This window comes from Colletotrichum truncatum (assembly GCF_014235925.2).
Source record: "Colletotrichum truncatum strain CMES1059 chromosome Unknown Contig_0001, whole genome shotgun sequence".
NCBI lineage: Eukaryota > Fungi > Ascomycota > Sordariomycetes > Glomerellales > Glomerellaceae > Colletotrichum > Colletotrichum truncatum.
In genome coordinates this window covers 2,696,576-2,711,604 of record NW_027222398.1, presented here as the reverse complement: position 1 = coordinate 2,711,604, position 15,029 = coordinate 2,696,576, and the positions used below count along the sequence as shown (strand labels likewise).

At 52.9% G+C, this 15,029-nt stretch overlaps 7 protein-coding genes across 7 annotated transcripts; 4 read left to right on the top strand and 3 right to left on the bottom strand.

Annotated features, from left to right (window-relative positions):
- Window positions 1-395: 395 nt before the first annotated feature.
- On the top strand, window positions 396-1,456 carry CTRU02_200702 (uncharacterized protein; the record flags this gene model as incomplete). The annotated part of the gene is made up of 3 exons (XM_036718708.1): window positions 396-480; window positions 537-756; window positions 817-1,456. The coding sequence occupies 3 exons, from the start codon at window positions 396-398 to the stop codon at window positions 1,454-1,456; spliced, it is 945 nt and encodes a 314-aa protein (XP_036589708.1).
- Window positions 1,457-1,872: 416 nt separating this feature from the next.
- Window positions 1,873-2,403, bottom strand: CTRU02_200701 (ribosomal protein P1; the record flags this gene model as incomplete). Its single annotated transcript, XM_036718707.1, has 4 exons — window positions 1,873-1,919; window positions 1,975-2,110; window positions 2,176-2,253; window positions 2,335-2,403. 4 exons carry the CDS (start codon window positions 2,401-2,403, stop codon window positions 1,873-1,875), a joined length of 330 nt encoding a protein of 109 aa, XP_036589707.1.
- A 756-nt stretch (window positions 2,404-3,159) lies between these two features.
- Window positions 3,160-4,679, top strand: CTRU02_200700 (uncharacterized protein; the record flags this gene model as incomplete). The annotated part of the gene is made up of 5 exons (XM_070203730.1): window positions 3,160-3,373; window positions 3,427-3,812; window positions 3,855-4,244; window positions 4,294-4,479; window positions 4,527-4,679. The coding sequence occupies 5 exons, from the start codon at window positions 3,160-3,162 to the stop codon at window positions 4,677-4,679; spliced, it is 1,329 nt and encodes a 442-aa protein (XP_070062312.1).
- A 1,681-nt stretch (window positions 4,680-6,360) lies between these two features.
- Window positions 6,361-6,861, top strand: CTRU02_200699 (actin polymerization protein; the record flags this gene model as incomplete). Its single annotated transcript, XM_036718705.1, has 1 exon — window positions 6,361-6,861. The coding sequence occupies one exon, from the start codon at window positions 6,361-6,363 to the stop codon at window positions 6,859-6,861; it is 501 nt and encodes a 166-aa protein (XP_036589705.1).
- Window positions 6,862-7,282: 421 nt separating this feature from the next.
- On the bottom strand, window positions 7,283-8,991 carry CTRU02_200698 (peroxisomal-coenzyme A synthetase; the record flags this gene model as incomplete). The annotated part of the gene is made up of 4 exons (XM_036718704.2): window positions 7,283-7,387; window positions 7,441-8,309; window positions 8,360-8,396; window positions 8,449-8,991. 4 exons carry the CDS (start codon window positions 8,989-8,991, stop codon window positions 7,283-7,285), a joined length of 1,554 nt encoding a protein of 517 aa, XP_036589704.2.
- An 874-nt stretch (window positions 8,992-9,865) lies between these two features.
- Window positions 9,866-11,587, top strand: CTRU02_200697 (g-patch DNA repair protein; the record flags this gene model as incomplete). Its single annotated transcript, XM_070203729.1, has 4 exons — window positions 9,866-10,049; window positions 10,109-11,283; window positions 11,348-11,431; window positions 11,492-11,587. 4 exons carry the CDS (start codon window positions 9,866-9,868, stop codon window positions 11,585-11,587), a joined length of 1,539 nt encoding a protein of 512 aa, XP_070062311.1.
- Window positions 11,588-12,324: 737 nt separating this feature from the next.
- CTRU02_200696 (gpi-anchored cell wall organization protein) lies at window positions 12,325-13,633 on the bottom strand (the record flags this gene model as incomplete). The annotated part of the gene is made up of 3 exons (XM_036718703.1): window positions 12,325-12,622; window positions 12,670-13,522; window positions 13,579-13,633. The coding sequence occupies 3 exons, from the start codon at window positions 13,631-13,633 to the stop codon at window positions 12,325-12,327; spliced, it is 1,206 nt and encodes a 401-aa protein (XP_036589702.1).
- Between the last annotated feature and the right edge of the window lie 1,396 nt (window positions 13,634-15,029).

Below are 15,029 nucleotides of genomic sequence, written 5' to 3'. Positions count from 1 at the left end.
GGGCAAAGTGGAAGGTGGGAGGTGGCTCCTGCCCATCTCGTCCTGCTTCAGCCACTGTAGCCCCTCTATCCACAGCTTGGAAGGCACCTGCAGATGACGTTCGTTTCGCAGAAAGTAACAACTCAGGTCATCATTTCTTAGAAACGCCAGAGCTTTCCCGTGTCTTTACATGCCATTTAGCTACGATACGAAAACATCTTTTGTTTATCGGCTTTCTTTCACTGCTCTATTTGCTTCTTTAAACAAGAAGTTATCTTTTTTCTTTTCTTTTTCTTTTTTTTCCCTTTTAGGTTTCTTTTGAACTGCTATCTCGTTTGGCTTCTCAACTAGCTACAGCATTCTCGTTTCCTCATCCGCCACCCGACAACCCCGCCATTCCCTGTTTGACAGTCAAAATGACCCAAAGCGATCTCGACCAGCTGCTCGACATGGGCTTTGAAAAAGCTCGGGCTGAGCTTGCAGTGAAGAAAACCGGAAACTGTAAGTGTCTATAACATATGGGAGATACCATAGAGTGCGATGCTCATGTTGCGTAGTGAACGGCGCTCTCGAGTGGCTTGAGGCCAACCAGGACAAGCCTCTTGATGAGCTCACTGCTGCAGCCAACAGCGCGGCTCAGGACGATGAAGATGACGAGAATGAAGTCCAAGCCAATATTGATGCCCTTGAGAGTGGTGTTGCCAAGTCACTGGTCTGCAATGAGTGCGGCAAGCGTTTCAAGTCCCAGGACACCGCTTCTTACCACGCTACCAAGACGTAAGTTCTCAACCTGGTGCAAATCCTTCATCCTGAATTGGCTCGCTAATATTCTGCTAGTGAACACACTGATTTCTCAGAATCAACGGAGGAGATCGCTCCTTTGACTGACGAACAAAAGAAAGCGAAGCTGGCAGAGCTTCGCGAACAACTTAAGGAGAAGAAGGCGAAACAGGCTGTTCAGGACAAAGAGGACGCGAAGCGCAACGAGCAGATCCGCATGAAAGCTACCAAAGAAAGCCAGGAGATGAAAGAAGAGTTGCAACGCAAGGAGCAGATCAAGGAGGCTGCGAAGAAACGCCAAGAGAAACTCGACGACATGGAGGCAAAACGCCGCATCAAGGCCAAAATTGAGGCGGATAAGGAAGAGCGTCGCCGTAAGGCGGAGGAGGCTAAGGCTGCAAGAGAAGGCAGAGCTCCCGCGCCGGGTCCTGTTGCAGCGCCCTCCATCCCGAAAACCACGGCAAACCACAATGAAGCACGGCTAAGACTACAGACCTCGGGCGGCAATGTCATGAAGACACTCCCCGCAGAGACTACGCTATTCGAGGTTGCTCAGATGCTGCAGTCAGAGAATGGCCTAGAGGTCACCAGCTTCTCGACCACATTCCCCAAGAAGACATTCCAGGGCCACATGGATTTCAGCAAGACTCTGAAGGAGGCGGGTCTGACACCAAGTGCCGTTCTCATAGTCAAATAGATGTTCTAGACCTAGTCGGCGGAAGGGATATGAATTGAGTTGGCGTTGGGGAAGTAGAGAATAGGAGAAGCAAGATTATCACTCGTCACATGCGTCGCTGCGCCCAGGAAACAATTTTAGGATCATAAGCCATTCCCACTCAAACTATGTTGGTGTATCATGTCGGCGTCCAAGACTCCAGTTCAGGCACTGCTCGTGGCCAGGTTTTGATCAAAGCACGCCAAATTCCACTTTCATTTTTTTAGGATGTCCAGTGAACTCCACGTAGAGAGCTTCTTCACATTATCGTATGAGAGCTACTCTGTCCAGGCAGCAGGATATCGTGCCTCCACCCAATCCTTTATGATCGCGCGATTCGTAGAACCCCCGGAACCATGCATTTGAAGTACAAAAGGGAAATCGTCGTAGGAAACCGCTTAGTCGAAGAGACCGAAGCCCATGTCCTCGTCGGACTCCTCCTTCTCTGTGGAAATTGTCAGATGATGTAACAGATAGACAAGATGTGAGTTGCAACATACCCTCCTCCTTGGGAGCCTCCTCGGCAGCAGCCTCGGTGGCACCGCCGGCAGCGGCAGCGCCAGCAGCGGGGGCAGCAGCACCACCGCCGGAGCCGACGTTAGAGAGCAGGTCCTTGACGTCCTTGCCCTCAAGAGCCTGTTCCTGATATCAGTCTTTGCTATTCCCGGAAAGTCGTTGGTTCATCGTCCGGCGCGTCGTACCTTGGCGAACAGAGAGGTCCAGATGGGCTCAACCTCCTCGACCTTGGCAGCCTTGATCAGGGTCTGGAGCTTGTCGGCCTATTGAACCAGTACTGTTAGTATTTCGATCATTTCTTATTTTTTCGAATTTCGTAGCGGGGTGTGTTCGCGGCGACGCACAGTGATCTCGACACCATCATCGGCGAGGATGAGGGCCGCGTAGGAAGAAGCGAGCTCGGCGGTCGACATTGTGACTGGTTTGGGCGGTTTGCGACTGAGGGATGTCTTCGCGGATGTAGAGTGTGGTTGTCAGAGGAGTAGTCAATATGCTATCGCGAGGTCATCCACCGAGTCAAAATTTAGCAGGGCTTTGAAGACCTAATTGAACAATTCGGCGGTTTCGGTTAAAGTCAGCCTCCGGGGTGTTTTCTGCAATGGTTTTGATTGGCCGAAGTTGCGAGCCAATAGGATTGCGGATCGGCAGCCTGGGCATGTCTGCCCCACTGTACCGGTATCACTTGGATTGTGCCCCACCTTGATGCCTCGATTTGACTTTCCCAGCACGGTCGTTCCTCCCCCCCACCTCTATCACAAGCGTTGACGTGCTTCTATTGGATTCCTGTCCAGCTGGGCGAACGTGTGACGAGCATCATCCGCACCTACTTACATATCTCTCGGCGGATGCCACGGCAGAGGACCCTTTGTCACAGATTATCTTACCAATACAACTCCGATTGCCCCCAAGTCAAGTACTCAAAGCTGGACCATTATTAAAACCGGCATCAGTATTCCTTTGGACTTTGGCTGCTGTCGGCCTTGAATCTCGACGACCCCGCTATCGTGCTTCCTTGAATGTTGGGTCATTGGCACTGCAAGGGTACTGACACTCAGCGCACGAGGTGCATACCTTGGCCGTCCATGATCGTGAACAGCCGACAATTTCCCATATTCCAACTCTACAATCCTCCCAGCAATCAGCGCCCGTCATAAATTACGTCACGCGAGATGGACACCCCTACTTGCCCTCCGCCACGGGACGCCCGTGAGAAGGAGATTCTAGACAAGCTGGTCTCGATCCGCGACAGATTGCAGCTACTGAAGCAAGACCGCACCACCTACATTCGCAGCCAGGATGTTATCCCGCTCTACGATGAGACCATTGAACAGGTCCGTCAGCTCAATGATTTTCGGTCGGCTGACCGAAGGGAGGAGAACAGAGGTAATACGCTACCGTCCCAGCTGTGCGGGGTCAACGGCTAACCCGCACTTCAGTGGATAGAGTGCTAGAAAGCTGCTTCCAGCTGTTGTCGCTCTTTTTCATGACGATTGGCCGAAACAACGAGGCCCCGGCCGCTTACGCTTTAACATCTACTATCAGAAGACTTCTCGACCACCTAACCGAAGTTGACCTCTTCTCGTCAAAGGACCTCGAAAGCATCTCGCACACTCTGAAGAAGCTTGCCCACAATGTCAAGTCTACCGAGACTGACTACTCGCCATACCTCATCACGTTGCTATCTAATAGGTTAGATCTTTGTGAGAAGTCGTTGGCGCGTCTCCAGAAGCGGCTGGACCGTTTCGAGGATCCTCTGCCGAAGACCTACGAAAAGCTTATTTCGATCTTGAGGTCTATGTCTTTAGCCAACACCCGAACCAAGGTATGACTATATTTCTACCGTCCAGAGTGTTCATTCTAATACTCCGCACAGTTCTCTCCATCGGAAGTTCAGAAGCTTCAGGCCCAGCTACGCGAAATCGAAGATAAGAGAAAAGAGGGTAAGCTTCTGGGTTTGGATGGAAAGGTGCCGGCTGGAAGCGACGAAGTGGCCGAACTTCTGCAGAAGTGTTTGAAGTGGTCAGAAATCGTCCTTGAGAGGAAAGGAGTGATACCTGAGCCTTTCAAGGCCACCTACGACGTACTTGTACGAATCCGAAACGAGCTAGAGAAGCTCTCAATTACACAGGCATGGTCTCTTCGGGAGGCGGACCTGTTCGACTTCCAGAGGCAACTGGACAAGATCGACGAGAGTCGAGTCAACGGCAACTGGTTTGACGACGAAGGCAAGCCCGCCGAGCTCTATGTACAACGAGTAAGTGAACCTGTCGGCTTGGCGGGATTGGCACTGACAAAGTTGGCAGACCCTGCTCTATCTGATTCGAAGAAGCTATGCTTATGTCTACTCCCTAATGATCTCATCCGAGCCGGTTTCTGAGGCGTTGCTTCCCATCTATAATCAACTGCAAACGCTCAAGAGATGTCTGATCGAGGTCAAGAACAACGGAGGTGTTCAATCTGTCAGAGAGCTGTATCCTTACAGTATGAAGGTACGTTGTGCATACATACTAAGATAGAGCTAGCTGACAGCATCCAGCTTCATTCGATCGACAACATGCGCCAAGACGGTAAATTTATGATTAACAACGATATCCCGGAAGGCCAGGGCAGTGTTAGCGAACTTCTTGCTGAGTGTTTTGATCTCAACTATGAGCTCAGGGTGGCGGCCGAGGAACAGGCCGAGGCTTAGACTTGAGCAGCAATGTAATGGGTTTCGGCGTAAGTGGATAAGCGGTTGTATCATTGGGTTGGTCTTGTGTTCTTTTGCTGGCCACGGCGGACCGTCAGGCAGCAGGATGGTAGTCCAAGGTAATGGGAAAGGTGAGCAGGACGAGGCAAACTCAGGTGTATTCAGGTATGGGCCAATGAAATACTTTTCAGCACCTCTAAGTCGAACTCGAGTCTCTTGAGTTCGGATGACGACTTGATCAACAACAGTGCGCCGGGTGCGGCAATCTAGAAACATCCAGGATTATGTGCGTCTGAGTTACATACGTTGACTGTCACAAGTTGATGGCGATGACAAGTATCAAGGAGTATGCTCGTTCTCTTTAACGAACACATAAACTTCGTGTAGGCGTTCTGCTCCACCTTGATGATGCCCTCAATAAGACTCAGGGAAACAACTTCGGAATTGACGTCAGTGAAAAGAACTCGTTCAAATGCCTTTGAGTTGACAAGTGACCCTATGGAGAGCTCCAGTTTCCCAGAGAGTAGCAAGATGGATCCTCTTGCAAGGCAATGGTCCTCGTGTCAATACCAACATCCTGGTGATGGCGTTGAATATTGCAGGTAATTCAGGAACCATACGCATGACTGGAGCCTTTCCATAACTTATATAGGCCAGCAGCTGCCCCGGGAACACCGACCAACGCTCACTCTGTCAGTCTGAGTCTCTTCGGTCTCCAGGAATGATGTGATATCAAGATGAGATAGCTATGGCCTAGATTGAATGAGACAGAGGAACCCTCCCTGTTGTGGGAGAGGTGGGTCAGGTCGTGTCATTTGGGCGGTTAATGGGGACGCAGTTCCTTCTTCCTCTTCTTTGATGACTTCAGGACTGGCGATTGGTGAACAACATGCTCCTGGATGTATGACTGACTGATCCCAAAGAGAGAGAGGATCCTGCGCTGCCGGGCTATGGAACTGCCCCTATCCTTGTCCCTGGTGCTCATCAGCCCAGCTTTGCTTCCAACTTCCAGCCCCAATACTGGGGAACCGGCGGGGCCAGCTGGCTACAGTCGGCTCATCGCTGTTCGCGCACTCGTTGGCAACGCCGAGCCGCCTCAGGCCCTCATCAGCCCTTGACGGCACCTTACAAAACCCGTCAGCACTCAATTGCAGCAGCGGGTACTCTTTACGGCGGCGGCAGCGCCGGTCATCGGACCCCCCGAGAGCCTGTCCTTGTGACCTGCGGCGTAAAGCCCAACCCGCTCCACAGACCCTCGAATCGATCCATGTCAGACCAGCAGCTTCCAGGAACTGCAGTACCGCCAGACCGGGTTGGAAAGGAAAGCGGACGGGCTTACACAGCTCCGAGGAAGAGCGGCGCACTCCATCTATCCGTGATAATCAGTCATAAAGTCGACCACTAAGACTTGGGAGGAACCATATAAGAACGATTCCGCCAGTGACCGACATTTTGCGCCATTCTCTACAATCCCCTTTCTCCCTTGCATCAAATCGAACCAAGACATGCAAATATCTTGAACAATACTTTACCTACCCACACCACGTCACATCACACCATACATAAATTCGTCTATATCATATTGATCTCTCGCATCATACACACGCACACAACTAGATTGAATCGCTCACACATATTGTTGGATAACACCAATCTACACGACCACATAGAAACACCGCCAATGACAATCAAAGCCATGTCCGAGGTCGAGGACACATCCGCGCACAAGCGTACCGCCTCCACGACCTCCGCCGTCCAAAACTCCCCGCCCCCGGCTAAGCGTCCCGCCCCTGCGACGCTGCCCACGGGCCGCCGCGACTTCCCGCACGCCGTAGCCTTGGTCTTTTACAAGGACGGTGGCGACGACATCGCTTCTTCTACCACGGTCCTGGGTGTGTACGCTGGCCTCGCGGACGCCAACGACGAGGTGCGCAAGCTTGCCCTGGAGCAGGGCGCAAAATTGGACGATGCTGCCGCGCACAACACTGAGCCTGTAAGGTGGGACACTCCCGAAGGTGTGTCCTGCTGGGTTGAGTTGCACGCCGTCAAACCCAAGACTATCGTGCGCAGGAATGTTTCTGAAAGCTCGGCGGAGCCCCCGAAGAAGTTGTATGACGCAGAGGAGGGCGAAGATCCTGATCTTGATGACGATGATCAGGAGGAGGGTGGACACTACGATTAAAGCACAGATGCTGCTTTGTTCGATAGGTGTGATCACCCTTTTGAAATGATCCGGCGTTTGGGAAACTGGTAGGTTGTGGTCTCAGAGCAAGACCGGGCGAACGGATGGATGAAACTCCATGTTTGGATCACAAATTTATTTCATGAATTGGTAAATGAAAGCCTTGGGGATGGGCCTGGGATGCGGCTTTGCTTGAAGAGCCCAAGAGCTAATACGGCCGCATTGCGTATTCTTAATTCGATGGTGTTTGTATACATGGGAAACCCCACTCTCATCTATCCATCTAGGTATCTATAAAAAAAAAAAAATTCTTCTAATACGTCTTGCTCTATGCCATGTGAGTCAATGATTTACAATCACTTTTACACGATCGTCTAAGGTGTAAAGGTCTAATAGTCTACCGCGGGCCATAGTCTCACGTTTACAGCTTGGCCTTGGGCTGCTCCTGCAGCTGCATCTTCTCCGCGACGATGCGGCGCTGAATCTTACCAGTGGCCGTCTTGGGCATCGTCTCAGTGAAGTAAATCTAAATTATTAGCATATCTGCTCTCAAACCACATGGATCGCGTTTAATCTTACCTTCTTGGGAATTTTAAACTTGGCCAGCTTCTCGGCGACCCAGTTCCTCAGGTCGTCCTGCTTCAACTGCTGGCCCTGCTTGAGAACAACAGCGACACCGATATCCTGGCCGTACATCTCATCGGGGATAGCGAAGCTGACGGCCTCAGAAACGGCGGGGTGACGGGTGAGGACGTTGTCGAGCTCGATGGGGCTGATCTTCTCGCCGCCCTTGTTGATGAGCTCCTTGATGCGGCCAGTGATCACGATATATCCATCTTCGTCTTTCTTGCCCTGATCACCCGTGCGGAAAAAGCCGCCCTTGGTGAACGACGATTCGTTGGCACTAGGGTTGTTGAGATAACCCTTGGTAACGTTCTCGCCCTTGATGCAGATCTCGCCCTCCTTTCCTTGCTCCAGCTCGTTACCCTCGTCATCGAGAATGCGTACCTCGACGCCCTGGCCAATACCCACAGTGCCGGGCTTACGCTTAGCGGGAGGGAGCGGGTTGGAGGTCATCTGGTGAGCAGCTTCGGTCATGGCGTAGGCCTCGAGGACGGGGGCCTTGTAGGCAGCTTCAAGCTGGGCAAAGACGGTTGGCGAGAGCGGGGACGAACAGGAGCGGATGAAGCGGATTTCGGGGAGGGGATTGGGCGTCGGGTTCTTAAGGAGGATCTGGTGAATGGTAGGCACAGCAGTGTACCAGTTCGCCTTGTGGGTGATGAAGTCGGCCCAGAAGTCGGTGGCGGAGAATTTATTGGGAACAACCATGGAGCCGCCGCAGGCCAGAGGCGCAAGAAGACCACAGAGAAGGCCATGGACATGGAAGAGGGGCATGACAAGCATGGTGCGGTCCTTATCCGTAAGCTGGTAGGTGTTTTGGATGTTCTCTGCTTCGTATTAGCCTTGAAAAGGTCAATGCTCATTGCTGAGGACTCACTCATTGTTCTAGTCAAGTTGCGGTGAGTGAGAGGAACCTTTGCACTCTTAGTATGAACACTTTCACCAGTAACAGGGATACCAACTCACAACTTTGGGTCTAGAGGTGGTTCCGCTAGTGTGAAGAACCAGAGCGACATCATCAGGCTGAGCCTTCAAGACCTGCTCGGGTCCCTTGCCCTGGAGCTGGCCCAACTCCTTGACATCCAGAGCAACCTCCTTCTTTGTCTCATCCCAGTAAGTTTCCGCGACGGCGGCGTTGAACTTTTGGGCAGCCTTGACAGCGGGGGCACCAGCAGCATAGGCGCCCTTCGGGACAAGCACAATGGCAGATTTGACGTCCTCAATGTAGAACTCAAACTCGTCCTGCTTATAGGCCGGGTTCAGGGGCGCCGCAATGCCGCGCTGCCAGGAAGCAGCCAGGAAGGAGACAATAAACTCATATGAGTTGACAGTCGCAATGGAAACGGGAGAACCGTGTGTGATGCCGATGGAGGCGAGCTTGCCCTGGAAGTTGGCCGTTTCCCTGATGAGATCGCCGTAGGTGACGTTAAGAGCACTAGGCTTCGACGGCACAATGACGGCTGTTGAGTTAGCCGGGCCGTTAATGGCGGTTTGGAGAGTCAGAGCCATTTTCTATGAATGTACGGATGAGTCCTTGTTATTGGAGGAAGCAGGGTATGATTATATGCGCTGCGAAGCGACGGCAAGTCGGATTGCAACCAGCAGCGAAGCGAGGTCGGAGAAGATTCGGAGTAAGGGATCAGATGAACAAGTCTGATAACGCAAGAGATGCAGCAGCAATATGAGTTAAATGGCGACTCAATTGTATTTGAATGACACGCCGGAAAATATAGACCTAATGTGCCGTTCAACGGAGGAGGATCAACAAAATTATGTTTTAGTACAGGGTGATGTTGGGAGACAGGCAAAGCAAAAAACCCGAGGGTATACGGATAATTCTCCCCTGGTAGGAGAAAGTGACTAGGACGATGATGTGCTCAGGACACCAAGCCCAGTCTGGGACAAGCCGAGTCCCCCCGGTTCCTTTTTGCCGTGTCTCGTTATCGAACAGCCCACTGAGTGAACCCGGCTACATAGTACAGTGAAAGGGGCACCCTCCCCGAACCCACTTGCCCAGATGTGCCCCCAACACGCAGTGGAAATGTGGTTGCGCGGCAAGCTGGGCGCTGTGCCGGACGCCGCAGGAGGTGGGTTTCAGCGCCTAAGGCACTGGAGAACCCTATCGGCCGGCCCGCATTGATGACAGAACTTTGCTTGGGGTGCAGCATAACCTTGACGCGGGTGGGCCCGCCTACAGCTCCCGCCAGCTTCAACTCCGCCTTGCGAGCCAGGCTGAGAGTGGATTGTCATAATCTTTGCGACGATTGGGATAGCTGCCGCTAGCACAAGTCTTCAGCACCGCAACCGATAGAGTGTTCTGTGAAAACAACTTGGGTAACTTGTACACCGATCAGGAACTTCTTGCTGGCTGCTCTCGTGCTCCATGGCGGCACCGCCTCCTCCACCTCCCCCCGCGAGAGGTGGATTGTCCCTCTACGCAAACCTCCTCGACCCAGCCGCCGACCCCTCGTCCGCGACTATATCCAGCGCGCCAGTTCGCTACAATCAAGATGCAGCCGGCGCAGACTCCAAGGACGGGTCAGCGGCCAAGAAGCTCATAGATCCATGTATCCCTAGCCCCCCTAAGCCGTCATCCCTCATCTTCAAGAGACTTACACACCTCCAGCCCTTCGCTTCCAGCCCATTCGCAGACCCCAAGCCAAATCCACCAAACCAGCCAAACCGAGCTTCCCAAAAGCCATTCCAGGCGCGATAACAACCGCATCCGCTGCACCAGCATCCGCTGCAACCTCGGCACCACCTCCAAAGAGCACTCTCGCAGACTGGACCGCGACCGAAGAAGACGAATGGCGTTATGGCACAGGCGAACGCTCCTACCAGCGCGGAGGCCGACGCAAGAAGAAGAAGAAGAACCATAACCAGCCTCTTGAAACGAATTGGGACGACATCTACGACCCGTCAAAGCCCACCAACGTTGATGAATATTTGCGCAGCGACGAGCGCATCCGCGAGATCCAGGACTGGAAGAGGATGCTCTATCGTCACCGCCGGCGCAGCAGCTCAAGTAATGATAGCGAAGAGGAAGCTGATCGCCGGCCAGCAACGAGTAAGACGCTTTGTCGCGCAACGACACCTTTGTCAACTGTTGGCTTACACTCAATAGACCAGTTCGCGCCGCCTCCGGAGTACTCTTTTGTACCGCCGCCCCCTGGCTCACCACCTCCTCAACCACAACCCGAGGTCTCGCCCCCCAATGACACAACAGGTGATGAAGCCTATGCCCGTCGTCTAGCCAAGTCTGTATCCGCCGCACCTCTTCCACCCTCTGATCCAAGTCCTCCCCCTCCACCCCCAGACGAAGCAACGATATCTCGCGCACCGGTCCGCTACACTCCAGCCGCCGAAGAACCCGACGATGAAGCAGCCTCTCCACCACCAACTCTCGGGCTCGGTGCCTCACAAGAAGACTCGACCGACACCCCTCGCTCCAACCGTCCAGGTCAAGCAGGGTTCGCCCAGCGCCTCATGTCCAAATACGGCTGGACGAAGGGTTCCGGGCTCGGTGCCGACGAATCTGGTATTGTCAACCCCTTGCGGGTACAAGTAGAGAAGCGCAAAAAGAAATCGGACGCAGAGGGAGGCGGCTGGGCCGACCCTGCCAACCGGGCCAAGATCCTCGGTGGAAAGCGCAAGGACGCAGAAGGAGAAGGCGGGAACAAGTTCGGCGGGCCCATGAGCGAGGTTATCGTGCTGCAGAACATGCTCGACAATATGGAAGATTTACAGGGCGAGATTGCGAGCGGGCTAGGGCAGGAGATCGGAGAGGAGTGCGGCGAGAAGGTAAGCGGACGACTATCTCCCTCGTTTGTTTGGATACCGGGATTGGTACTAACTTCTGACGCAGTACGGGCGAGTCGAGCGATTGTACATCGACGTCGAAAACAGGCAGGTATTTATCAGGTTCACCGACCAAGTATCTGCGCTTCGTGTAAGTTGAAGATTTTTCTTCGCCCCTAATACCACGGCTGATTGGACTGACGAACGATAGGCTGTGAATGAGCTTGATGGGCGTATATTCAACGGAAATACTGTGGTGCCCAAGTTCTACGATACCGAGAAGTTCGAAAGAGGAGTATACCGATAACGTATAGCGCAAACAAACAAGACTTGGTTGTGCACCTTGAAACATTCCGCATAGTGCCTGCCGGTAGTTAAAACCTTCGGTTTCTATAGAAGGGCAGCAGATAAAACCCAGCGAGCCATGATAACGTTACCTAGGGTTGATTTGTCTAGATACTTCTTAGTCCAGGGGCAAACACATGTCACTACGTAAAAAGATGTCACCGCAAGAGGCCAAAGAAGCTTGAAAGTAAAAGGTATACACATCATGGTTCCTCAATAAACACAACAACCCTTCTATCTTCGTTGCTTAACCGACTCCATGTCGCATCAATCTCGCGCTTCCGTTCTCCACGTGTCTGCCGTTCTCCTTCTTGAGTCTGGTCATAAGCCTCCAAACCCTCGGCATACAGCCCGGGCAACCACTACTCCCAACATAGTCCGGACGGGATAATAAGCGCAAGCTTGTCGAAACCAAGCGCTTTGATGGAAAGGACGCGACGGACTGCCCTGTGTGCTTTTGTTTCGTCACGCAAAATAAAGGGGTGAAAAGTAGACGAGGGTATGGTCCATCAGTACCCATCGTCCCAATATTAAGTCTAGAGTTTTTCCTGTACGTAGGAGGTTCCCAATCGAGGGAAATGCGTGGGTGTGCCGCAAGCTGTTAAAACAGAATTTGCAGTAAAAGAAAATTGCACAAACAGTGAAAGATGTATGGAGAACGCCGCCATTATCCGAGCCTATTTCCCAGTAGCCAGTCCTTTACAACATGAGCTGAGCAAGACCACCAACAAGGGCAATAGAGAGGATGGCGGTGTTGACAGAGATGATGCCGGCAGCACCCTCGTTGTTGGAGCCACCACCGTTCTTGGTGCCTCCAGCGTTGCCACCAGAGCTAGAGCCGTCCTCGTTGGCACGGGTGTTGTTGCTGCGGCAGGTGTACTCGCCCTGAATCTGCTTGCCCTCCATCTTGTTGAAGACGTCGCAGGAGGTGTCAATGTTGCCAGTAGACTGGGTGTCGAAGGCACCCTTCACGTCGTCAAGAGCGGGCAGAGAGACCCTAGTCCGTGTTAGCATGTGCCGGAAGCTGCAGCGAGAAAAACTTACTCAGAGAAGTTGCCACGGAGGAGAACAGCACCGCCAATCTGCTCAAGCTTGGGGAGACCATCGATCTTCTCAAGGAGGGTGTTGTTCTGGATAGTGAGGCCACCACCGGTCTTCTTCAGGAGAGGAAGGGACAGGTTCTTAAGTTCGACATTGTTGATGAAGGAAACATCGCCGTCAGTGCACTGAGTCAAGTTGGGGGCGATGAACGACGTGAATGTGTTCTTGTCAAACTTGATGGAGGAGTTGACAGTCTCGAGAGAAGGCATCTCGACCTTGGCAGCATCGGCAATGATGATCTCGTTGGCCCAGATGAGGTTGGGAAGGGTAATGCCCAGGTCGGGACCGTTGGAGTTGATCTCGATCGTCTTGGTGGCGTTTGCCAGCTGGTTGCTGTAAGAGACCAACTGGTTGTTGTTGTTGATGCGGAGACTGTCGACGGAGGCGACATTCAGGCCGTCCAGGCTCCTGAGGTGGGTGTCGCTAATGAGGATGTTGTTAACCTTGGTGACACCGGCGGTACCGAACGTGATGGAGCTGAGTGCGGGCAGAGTGACCCAGTCAATGGAGCCGACGGTAGCAAGCTGGCTGAACTGGAGGTCGGACAGGAGAGTGAGGCCCTGCATCTGGAAGGTGCCCTCAATGGTGGCCAAGGAGGAAGACGTGAGGCCGACGAGCTTGGTGGCGTTGGTGACAATCAGGTCACCCTTGATGGTTCGGGGGCCAACGATTTGAATGGCACCGGTGACGTCCTCAGCAATCTTGAGGGAGCCCTGGACGGTACCGCAGGGGATGTTGGTGGCCATGGCGGCATCGACGGTGAGCGTCTTGGAGGCGCAGATGTTGTTGCTCTGGGCTGCATATACAGGTTAGGTCGTCGTGATTTTCAGCCAGGCCGAAGACTAGACTTACCAGAGGCGAGGCCGGCACCCAGGGCCGCGAGGGCGGGAATGAGCTTGGAAACCATTGTGATTGATCTGGACGCTATTTGGTCTGGGTCAGCGTGCTGTTCGGGAGAAGCCTTTTGCGATGATGACCAAGTAGAATGATGATGGGAAGCGCTGATGTTTTGGTAACTGCACGAGCTGCCTCAAGTCGATAACTCTGAAGCAAAATGGTCCAAAAAGCGCGACGGCAGTTGAAAACAGAATGAGAAGGGGGAGAAGTATATCAAGTTTGACTCTTGAGGGTCAAGTGGACAGGATATGGGGCTTGTGTTTCTTGTGTGTTTCTGAGGAAAATACAGCCTCTTCCTTGTTCTGGAGGCGTCGATATCGGCTGGCGGTGGCAAGTGCTGAGGGCAGACACGAGTGACGAAGGGAGAAGTGATGGTGGGAAAGAGACAGGAGAGGAAAGGGGGAGGTAGGTGAATTCCAAGCTTTGGGAGGCATTGGATACAGATTTCCTGCCGAGCATTGGCAGCAGGAATTGTTTCTCGATTCTCCTTCCCACCTCTCTAGCAGCCTCTCATGATCTCGCCTCTCTCTGCAATCGTTCCACAGATTTCAAGGTAGAGCGGTTACGTACCTATAATTTGGATGTTTGTTCTTCGATTTCTCTGAGGTAAAGAAAAGGAAGCTTAAGACGAGAAAGGAGAACCTTTTGGGGGAGGTACGGGGGTGAACGAGAGACGGGAATCGAAAGGTCAAAACGAACAGAATGAAGCTGTCACGGAAAAGGAAGAGGGAGAAAATGGACTGGGGAGGGAAGGGATGTGACTTCTCTTTGTGTGGTGCGTTCGAAGGAAGAGGTCGAGGAAGGACGGGAGGGCGTGGCTTGAAGGGGAAACACACCAAGTGTAGGGGGACAGGACTGCAGAGAGGGAGACAGGGGAGGGCCCGAATGGAGGGGGGTCAGGGCAATTTTCACGCTGCTATTCGTGGTGCAGACTGCGGGTACAAAGTAACCACGACAGGGACAGGGGCCAGGAAAAGGCCGGCGTGGGTGTGATCAAGGCCGTCAGGAACTGAACGGAGAGCCAAGGCCAAGGCGGGCAGTCAGTCCAGTCAAGATTCCAGATACTAGTAGATAGCATCCGTAGACTATACGAATAGAGGGCGGACGATGGGTGGTTGTTGCTCGACCGTCAGGTACCTCGTACCAGTCGTGCACTAGCTACGGATACGGATACTGGTGCCATTAACTACCTACCCGCTGCATAGACCATTATACATACACATGGAGCTCATGGGAAATCAGTCAAGATTCGCAAAAGGCACCAAGCCAGCTCTCAATCACGGGCTTTCCGCAAGCCAACACTTCCCAGGTGGAGAGCGTCGCAAATCATTCAGAATCTGACAGACATTGGCACCCAAAAGCAAAAGTCTGTTCATCATGACGGGGGAAAGGCAATACGAACGTAG